The 10807-nt window shown below is 42.8% G+C and overlaps 1 protein-coding gene across 1 annotated transcript; it reads left to right on the top strand.

Moving 5' to 3' along the window:
- Window positions 1–6396: 6396 nt before the first annotated feature.
- Window positions 6397–9368, top strand: LOC142996424 (tripartite motif-containing protein 16-like). Its single transcript, XM_076147422.1, has one exon. It carries the CDS (start codon window positions 6640–6642, stop codon window positions 8314–8316), a length of 1677 nt encoding a protein of 558 aa, XP_076003537.1. The 5' UTR covers window positions 6397–6639; the 3' UTR covers window positions 8317–9368.
- The last annotated feature ends 1439 nt before the right edge of the window (window positions 9369–10807 follow it).

Below are 10807 nucleotides of genomic sequence, written 5' to 3'. Positions count from 1 at the left end.
ACAGGGAATGCAATCGCTCCAGCAGTGACCCCTGTATACACACACACACACACACACACACACACACTTGAATCTAGTATTCCCAAGCTCCGTTTTTGCTGTTGCGTTTGGTCTTTTGTTTACATCACACACTTCTGATCCTTCTGACGCCTCCTTGCAGTATGACTTGGCGTTTCCTGTTGTGACCTGAGATCAGTCACAACAACAGCGGAACACGGAGATGGTGGCGGTGGTGGCGGTGGTGGCGGCGGCGGCGGCGACGGCGGTGGCAGCGGCGATGTCCTTGGCTGATTGGGCGCTTCACAGGGAATGAGTGATACACTGGGTGCTGTTAATGAGCGCTGAGATCAAACACACACACACACACAGGTAGAAAACATGGCTGTGGTGTCTGTGATGTCACACTTTGAAGTTAATGCCGACTCATTCCGGCTCTCAGGTGCAACATGGGTTCTTTTCCCTGAGAGTTCTGTGCCGTCTGTTATTTCAGTGGAGTCCATCTGAAAATGGCCGTATAGAATTCACTTTCCCTCACTTTCCCTCATTCTAATCCATGTTTAGAATGACGGTAAAGATGGCATCAGAGTTACATTTGCAGCATTGGGACGTTGTTAGTGGATGGATGTTTTCTAATAATGGAAACAGTAAGAATTAAAGTCAAAGCATGATCGGTTGCCTGTCAATCACTGCTTCAGCTCCACACAGAAACCCACAAGTTTACAAATTCAAATCATAGTGTGTTCAGTATAAACGACACACACACACATACTCTACAATACATACATGGAGCTGTACACACACACACACACACACTGGCTCCCACTGGCTCACACGCCAGAGTCTCCACACTCCTTCTCTCCTCTGTAAGTGTGTGTGTGTGTGTGTGTGTGTGTGTGTGTGTGTGTGTGTGTGTGTGTGTGTGTGTGTGTGTGTGTGTGTGTGTGTGTGTGTGTGTGCTCTGCTGTGCTGTAGTGATGGGTTGTCACAGCCACAGCACGCAGTCGCAGTGAGCAGCAGTACGGGAGGGAGCAAGACAAGAGAGAGAGAGATAACTTCGCAAGACTCTACAAGTTGGAAAGGTGAGGAAAATGAGTGACAGGAAACATAGTAAAGTTTGGACACATTTTAATGTGATAGATAGTTCAAAGTCACAGTGTAGACTGTGCAAAGTGCAGACCCACTGAGCTGGTGGGAGACCAGCTCAGTGGGTCTACCCATCAGTCTACCCATTTAATTCAATTCATATTTTATTGAGGTTGTGGTGTGTTGTTTCACTGTACATAGTTGCACGTTTTCAAATAATATACACAGAGATTGGACCTTTTTTTCTAAATGAGTTGTTTTTTGGTATTTGTATTTTTGAAACTCTGTTCCATGTTGGGTAAATTACTAAAGCCATATAAATTATAAACATTTGATATAATGTATGTTTAGTAATTCATTTTACACATAATTTGGTAATAAATTGATTTAAGCGTCAAAAAATCTTAGGAGCCACTTGGGAGCCATTTGGGAGCCAAAAGAGCCGGCTCTTTTGAATGAGAAGAGTCAGAAGAACCAGCTCGCTTGAAGGAGCCAGGATGCCCATCACTACTGTGCTGTGCTCTGTGTTTTGCATGTTGGTCAAACTCCTCCTTCCTGAACACAGCAGCTCCTCCCTGTGCTCTGACTTCCTTCTGCCCCTCAAAGGTTTGTCACATTAAGAGGGGGTGGAGCAAACAAGTGCTGAAGATTTCTTTTGTGCGGAAATGAAACTCAGCCGCTCACTGAACTGAGAGGACCTGACTCTAATCAAACCCTTCCTGCTGCTCTCAACATGTTTCCTCTAGAAAAGATGAGACTTGTAGACAGGAGTGATTAAAGATAACTCAGCTACTTTACGTCTCCATCTTTGTTGCTGATCTGTCGTCTGATTGGTTGTTCTGAACTCAATCATTGTTTTATTTTATAATCAGCTATAAGGAACATTCAAATGTGTTCTTCTCTTTTCCTTTAATGCAATGGAAATCTCCATGATTGATCCACTTTGTCCTCCAATAACTGGAATGTCAGTGTTGTTTTGTATTTGAGGGCCTTTAGAGACGCTGCTGTCCTTAAAATGAGACCAGAAAAAAGGAAACATGAGTACTTGAATGCCTCGTTGCACATTTTGGAGTGTGTGTATATTTTCCATTCCCCTTTATTGCTGCTGTACAAACTTCTGCTCTCTGTTATTTGATCTGAATACTTGATAAGATGTTTTTGTTATAATGACCATAGATATTTAGTAAGAGTTCCATATAAATGTAACAGTCAATCTAATCAGGATGCTTACAACATCTTGAGCTATGGGACTACTTTATTATTTATTGTTTATTTATAGTTGTTTATTTATAGTTTATTGCTGTTTATGTTGTTTATTACTGTTCTTAGATTCAGGCACAGCACAAATGCATTTTGTTGTATTCTCATGTACAATGACAATAAAAGCTAATCTATTCTATTCTATTTTATTCTATTACAAACTCATGATGAGGTGAATATCTTCTGTACATGTAAACACTGAATGAGAATGCTTCAGCAGACTCAAAGTAATGGATGGAACCAAGGAAATGCATCAATCAATAAAAATAAAAACTATTTCAAAGCCGGATCGCTGTTTTACTTCCATGCTCATTACACAGAGTTCAGTCAATATTGGGAAAATACAGAATAAAGAGAGGAACTCATTTTTAAAAGGGAATGAACTGATGATTTAAGAGAAGATGAAACGTTAAAGGACATTTCTGTTGTCATCTTCAAACTTTGCATTTTAAACAAATGTTGAACTTCAGTCATTACTTCACTCTGCCTTTGCATGAGCCCTTAGCTTTGTTTAGTAAATTTGTGTCTCTAAAGTTCTACATCGTCATCTTTTTGTGTATATGTCGATTAAATTCCACAAACTATTTGCTTGTTATTATTTTAGTGCTGAACTTATTAGTTGATCTTCAGCTGACAGACAGAATAAAGATGAATTCTATTTCCTGGTTGGTGCTTGTAAGTAATGTACCAGGTGAAAATATGAACTCCTGCTAAAAACCCCAACGCAACCAAATATTTATGAACACACACACACACACACACACACACACACACACACACACACAAACACACACACACACGCACACACCTGAGCTAACCTAAGAAACCGGAGCACCCAGAGGAAATGTGTCATTCTAAATATGTTCTCTATCTTCCTTTTGTTTTTACTTCATTCGGCCCTCCTCCCCTCCTTCAATCAGACGTATGGCCTCAGTGAGAGGATTTCATTTGTTAAAGAGCTTCAACTGATAGAAAAGTAGCCATCAAAGCAACCATCAACCCACAGAACCACTGGAACAATGTACATTTATGAACCTGAGAACAATCAAACACAATGAAGACAAGAATGAAACAACAATATCTGCTTCAATATTCTGCCATCAACCTAACAAGGAAACTGCTTCTCTTCCACATATTTCCACATGAAAATATAAACAGTTTTTTGCTTTGTACAGTTGAAATCTTTGTTAAATATCTGTATTGTTGTCCTGTAATGTGATTGAGTTTCTCTTCCATTCCAAGAGCTTCATGGAGAAAGCAGGAAACTTTCCTTCATTCTGTTCAAACATATGAATATGATTCATTTCTTCTCTTCACTGTATAAATGTTATTATGATTGTGGTGAAACATGAGGAGAAGATTCTTTATGTTCCTTTACATTGTTGATGCTCAGGTGATCAGGCTGATTGTAGGAGTGAATGATTATAAAGACATAAACATAAACACTCTGGTTTAATGATTGATTAATGATTGAACAGTAATAATCTTCATTTCTAAGACCCTTTCGCTGAATCTGATAAGGTGACACACACACACACACACACACACACACACACACACACACACACACACACACACACACACACACACCTTGAAAGTATTTACAACTGCATTACCTGAATTAAATGAATAATAGCAGGAGACTCATTTAGTTTTAGCTCTGGGGTTGGGAATGAATTTCTTCCATCAGACTGTGTCCTCATGCATTTACGCAAAGTGACACACACCTGTCTCTGCGGCCGTGCAGTCACACCAGCTCTGGGGGTGACTGCTTCCTGCCGGGGACCACCCAGAGTCTGGTAATAGCTGTGTGAAATGCTGCGCCTGTGTTAGAAATCTCAATGAAGTTTCAATCAGTGTGAAGCCAGTATTGCCCAGCATGACTTCCTGGATTTAGTTGAAAGAAATCACAGAATTCCACTGATACTGAACATGACTGGTGACACTGTTTGTCAGCCATTTGAAGTCCAAACGTCTGACCTATTGGTTATGTCGTATGTAGGCTTGTTTAAATTGGTAGAATGTATCGTTTTGATCCATAAGCTGCCTGTGATGCCTGATGCAAGACGCTTCCATTTCCAGGTTGACAGGTAAATAGACAGTGGCGGACCGTCAGGGCCAGCAAGGCCTTCTCTGAAGGCCTAAACATCATCAGAATATAAATGTAATTTTGATATATTTTTTTTCCACAAATATGTATCAAATTATTCCCCGTAGTCTATTCTCTTCATTTAAGCTTCCGCCTTGGTTGTGCTGCTTCCAGCCTCAGAACGAAAGTCGGAGGGGGCTGGGCTTCATGTCATAGCTTTTATCCAATCATATTTCAGCCTTAATGTGTTGCCAGGTTCCATGAAATCTGCCCTTAGGCCTTCAGAATCAACAGTGCTGGCCCCTGTAGCTTAAAGTCAACACCAATGAAACTGTGGCGTTAACCAATCAGATTTCGAGTTGGCTTCTACCGGCCTTCTAGCAGGCGTAGGATAACGTCAGCACATGGACGTCTTTTGATTGGATACGCACTATTGAGAGGCAGAGCTAGGCAGACCTAGCTAATTAAACTTGAATTAGCGAGTTTGTGTAGATTTCTACAAGGACAAGCTGTTTTTATTCAATTCACAATGGTTGAAGGAGGAGAAGAGTACGATGTTGTGGCAGATATAATTACAACGCCATTTTCACGATGAACTTTTCAAGGAAAACTAGCCATTGTGAAAAGAGAACGGGCAACCCCGACGCTAGCGAGCCTTTTACAGCGGGGAAAAGAGTTTGTCCGCCACTTTCAAATCACTAACTACGAGAGGTACCCCTGGCTCACAGCCTCCGAGAGGCACTGCAAATTGTACTGCTGGGAATGCCTGCTATTTGCAACTGATCGATGTGGTGTTTGGAGCCACACTGGATTTGCAAACTTGAGTTGTCTAACCAAGGCAGCAACGAGACATCAAAGAACGGCTGGACACTTACAAGCAATGTTGCTTTGGAAATCTTTGGGGACACCCGAGTGGATCTACAGCTCAACGAACAGATGCGCAGGGAAACGGAGATCCACAACGAAGGGGTGAGCAAAAATAGGGAAATATTGAAAAGACTGCTTGATTGTGTCCTGTTTTTTTGGGGGGAAACCGGAACTTTCATTTAGAGGACACGATGAAAGCGCCCAGTCCACAAACAGAGGAAGAAACTACGTGGAGCTTCTTTCACAGATTTGCATTACCACCTGTCATTGTTCATCGTGTTATTATTTATTTATTTATATATGTGATCTTCTGTAATACACTTTCACCACTGTCGCAAATATATCCTCATGAACAAACGCAAATTATTTGTTGCTTTCTTTTATTTGCAGTGAGTAGTTTGTGTCTTTATCGTCACGTTTCTTAAATTAAACTGCTTTGGTTGCGACAATGCGCTGTTGAGTGAACAAACTTGCTGACGCTCACATACTTTTGGAGACTTAATAAAACTGTTTTATTTGGGGGGGGGGGGCTGTCGGTGATAGAAGCGCTCCTCCGGTCTGAGGGGGGAGGGGAGGGGGGTCGAAAAATGGACAACACAGAAGGCCTAGGTGTGAAATGCTCGTGCCGCCACTGTAAATAGATGATTAAGCTTTCTAATGACATAAAACATGTCTGCACTAGAAATATGCAGAGTAAATCCTGATAAGTTTGAGTTTTAAGACTCATCAGATCCTAAATTAGCTTTAGTTCATGTCAGCAGAAGTGTAGACGTCATATTCTGATAAAAGAAAGGGGCGACAGCAGCAACAGCACGTTTTGCTTAAATAAATGATTCTCGTCGGTCTTTCTCGCCCTTTTTGACCGACGAAGATGCTCCATCAAAGATCAGGAGTCGCGTTCAAGGCCATAGTGTCGCATAGATCACACTCATCACGCCATATTGTGAAGTATATTTTAAACCATTATCAGCTAAATGCCCCCAAAAGACGTTCAGAAAGTGAGTTAAATAAGCACAGAGATCACAGAAATACAGGATCCTTTCATAACAACAACATCTGCTTCAATATTCTGCCATCAACCAACAAGGAAGGTGCTTCTCTTCCTGGAATGAGTCACAGGCCTGACGTGTCCTCGCTCCTCCTCCTGCTCAGCTCCACCCTGGGCTCAGACTTCCTGGTTCCTCCCCTTCACAGATCTGCACTCTACAGACGAGTGTTACCAACAAGTGCTGAGCAAGAGTTGATAAGCCACATGCACTGTAGATCAGAGAGAGGAAACAGGAAAGGAGGAGTTTGAGAAGAAAGTGAAACTCAGACGCTCACTGTCACTGAGAGGTGAAATGGCGCAGCAAGGAATTCAGATGGATCAAGAAAGAATCTCCTGTTCGATCTGTCTGGATCTGCTGAAGGAGCCAGTGACTATTCCCTGTGGACACAGCTACTGCAGGAGATGTATTAACAACTACTGGGATGAAGAGGAGAAGGAGAAAATCCCCAGCTGCCCTCAGTGCAGACAGACCTTCACACCGAGGCCCGTCCTGGTGAGAAACACCATGTTAGCAGATTTAGTGGAGGAGCTGAAGAAGACAGAACTCAAAGCTGCTCCTGCTGATCACTGCTATGCTGGACCTGCAGATGTTGGTTGTGATTTCTGCACTGGGAGAAAACTGAAAGCCATCAAGTCCTGTCTGCAGTGTCTGGCCTCTTACTGTGAGCAACACCTCCAGCCTCACTATGATGTAGCTCCATTAAAGAAACACAAGCTGGTGGAGCCCTCCAACAAGCTTCAGGAGAACATCTGCCCTCTTCACCATGAGGTGATGAAGATCTTCTGCCGCACTGATCAGCAGTGTATCTGTTATCTCTGCTCTATGGATGAACATAAAGGTCACCACACAGTCTCAGCTGCAGCAGAGAGGAAGGAGAGGCAGAGAGAGCTCGGGGAGAGTCGACAACAAGTCCAGCAGAGAATCCAGGACAGACAGAAAGACGTGAAGGTGCTTCAGCAGGAGGTGAAGGCCATCAATCAGTCTGCTGATAAAGCAGTGAGGGACAGTGAGGAGATCTTCAGCCAGCTGATCCGTCTCATGGAGAAAAGAAGCTCTGATGTGAAGCAGCAGATCAGATCCCAGCAGAAAACTGAAGTGAGTGGAGCTGAAGAGCTTCAGGAGAAGCTGGAGCAGGAGATCACTGAGCTGAGGAGGAAAGATGCTGAGCTGCAGCAGCTGTCACACACAGAGGATCACATCCAGTTTCTACACAATTACCCCTCACTGCCACATCTCAGTGAATCTACACACTCAACCAGCATCAATATCCGTCCTCTGAGACGCTTTGAGGAGGTGACGGCGGCTGTGTCAAAGGTCAGAGATCAACTACAGAACATGCTGAGTGAGGGATGGACCAAGATCTCACTGACACTGAGTGATCTGGATGTTTCACTGTCACCAGCAGAGCCCAAGACCAGAGCTGGATTCCTAAGATATTCACAGGAAATCACAATGGATCCAAACACAGCACACACACATCTGTTATTATCTGAGGGGAACAGAAAAGTAACATTAATGAATGAACCTCAGTCATATTCTGCTCATCCAGACAGATTCACTGACTGGTATCAGGTCCTGAGTACAGAGAGTCTGACTGGACGTTGTTACTGGGAGGTGGAGTGGAGAGGAGTTGGAGTAGCAGTGACATACAAGGATATTAAAAGAGGAGGGAGTAAAAGTGGATTCGGAAACACTGAAAAGTCTTGGTCATTATATCATTGCTACAACAGTTGTTCTTTCAGACATAACAGTATCATCACTCCTCTCTCAGTCTCTCCCCTCTCCAGAGTAGGAGTGTACCTGGATCAGCCTGCAGGTCTTCTGTCCTTCTACAGCGTCTCTGACACCATGACTCTCCTCCACAGAGTCCAGACCACATTCACTCAGCCGCTCTATGCTGGAATTAGGCTTCGTTTTCCTGGAGACACAGTTGAGTTCAGTCAGCAGACAGGAGTCATCACAGAGTGAATGGGTGAGATTGTGTGTTTTCCTTCTTAAATGAATGTAGTGTGTGTCTTTGTTGCTCCGTGCTCGTCACTGTGCTGTTCCTGCTCTGCACTCAGTTCACCTTTCAGTCAAACAGTGTGAGTGTTACTGTGAGGACTTTAGTTTGTTTTGTCAGTAGGTGGCGCTCTTTTCAGTGTCTGTCACTGCTGATGAGGAAATCCACATTTTTCCACATGAAAATATAAACAGTTGTTTGCTTTGTACAGTTGAAATCTTTGTTAAATATCTGTATTGTTGTCCTGTAATGTGATTGAGTTTCTCTTCCATTCCAAGAGCTTCATGGAGAAAGCAGGAAACTTTCCTTCATTCTGTTCAAACATATGAATATGATTCATTTCTTCTCTTCACTGTATAAATGTTATTATGATTGTGGTGAAACATGAGGAGAAGATTCTTTATGTTCCTTTACATTGTTGATGCTCAGGTGATCAGGCTGATTGTAGGAGTGAATGATTATAAAGATATAAACATAAACACTCTGGTTTAATGATTGATTAATGATTGAACAGTAATAATCTTCATTTCTGAGACCCTTTCGCTGAATCTGATAAGGTGACACACACACACACACACACACACACACACACACACACCTTGAAAGTGTTTACAACTGCATTACCTGAATTAAATGAATAATAGCAGGAGACTCATTTAGTTTTAGCTTTGGGGTTGGGAATGAATTTCTTCCATCAGACTGTGTCCTCATGCATTTTCGCAAAGTGACACACACCTGTCTCTGCGGCCGTGCAGTCACACCAGCTCTGGGGGTGACCGCTTCCTGCCGGGGACCACCCAGAGTCTGGTAATAGCTGTGTGAAATGCTGCGCCTGTGTTAGAAATCTCAATGAAGTTTCAATCAGTGTGAAGCCAGTATTGCCCAGCATGACTTCCTGGATTTAGTTGAAAGAAATCACAGAATTCCACCGATACTGAACATGACTGGTGACACTGTTTGTCAGCCATTTGAAGTCCAAACGTCTGACCTATTGGTTATGTCGTTTGTAGGCATGTTTAAATTGGTAGAATGTATCGTTTTGATCCATAAGCTGCCTGTGATGCCTGATGCAAGACCCTTCCATTTCCAGGTTGACAGGTAAATAGACAGTGGCGGACCGTCAGGGCCAGCAAGGCCTTCTCTGAAGGCCTAAACATCATCAGAATATAAATGTAATTTTGATATATTTTTTTTCCACAAATATGTATTAAATTATTCCCCATAGTCTATTCTCTTCATTTAAAAGCTTCCGCCTTGGTTGTGCTGCTTCCAGCCTCAGAACGAAAGTCGGAGGGGGCTGGGCTTCATGTCATAGCTTTTATCCAATCATATTTCAGCCTTAATGTGTTGCCAGGTTCCATGAAATCTGCCCTTCGGCCTTCAGAATCAACAGTGCTGGCCCCTGTAGCTTAAAGTCAACACCAATGAAACTGTGGCGTTAACCAATCAGATTTCGAGTTGGCTTCTACCGGCCTTCTAGCAGGCGTAGGATAACGTCAGCACATGGACGTCTTTTGATTGGATATGCACTATTGAGAGGCAGAGCTAGGCAGACCTAGCTAATTAAACTTGAATTAGCTAGTTTGTGTAGATTTCTACAAGGACAAGCTGTTTTTATTCAATTCACAATGGTTGAAGGAGGAGAAGAGTACGATGTTGTGGCAGATATAATTACAACGCCATTTTCACGACAAACTTTTCAAGGAAAACTAGCCATTGTGAAAAGAGAACGGGCAACCCTGACGCTAGCGAGCCTTTTACAGCGGGGACAAGAGTTTGTCCGCCACTTTCAAATCACTAACTACGAGCGGTGCCCCTGGCTCACAGCCTCTGAGAGGCACTGCAAATTGTACTGCTGGGAATGCCTGCTATTTGCAACTGATCGATGTGGTGTTTGGAGCCACACTGGATTTGCAAACTTGAGTTGTCTAACCAAGGCAGCAACGAGACATCAAAGCACGGCTGGACACTTACAAGCAATGTTGCTTTGGAAATCTTTGGGGACACCCGAGTGGATCTACAGCTCAACGAACAGATGCGCAGGGAAACGGAGCTTCACAACGAAGGGGTGAGCAAAAATAGGGAAATATTGAAAAGACTGCTTGATTGTGTCCTGTTTTTTTTTGGGTAAACCGGAACTTTCATTTAGAGGACACGATGAAAGCGCCCAGTCCACAAACGGAGGAAGAAACTACGTGGAGCTTCTTTCACAGATTTGCATTACCACCTGTCATTGTTCATCCTGTTATTATTTATTTATATATGTGATCTTCTGTAATACACTTTCACCACTGTCGCAAATTTATCCTCATGAACAAACGCAAATTATTTGTTGGTTTCTTTTATTTGCAGTGAGTAGTTTGTGTCTTTATCGTCACGTTTCTTAAATTAAACTGCTTTGGTTGCGACAATGCGCTGTTGAGTGAACAAACTTGCTAACGCTCACATACTTTTGGA

The sequence above is a fragment of the Genypterus blacodes genome, unplaced genomic scaffold (assembly GCF_046128005.1).
Source record: "Genypterus blacodes isolate CSIRO-AG114 ecotype Tasmania unplaced genomic scaffold, CSIRO-AGI_Gbla_v1 ptg000005l_1, whole genome shotgun sequence".
NCBI classification, from domain to species: domain Eukaryota; kingdom Metazoa; phylum Chordata; class Actinopteri; order Ophidiiformes; family Ophidiidae; genus Genypterus; species Genypterus blacodes.
This window is presented reverse-complemented; position numbering and strand designations above follow the sequence as displayed.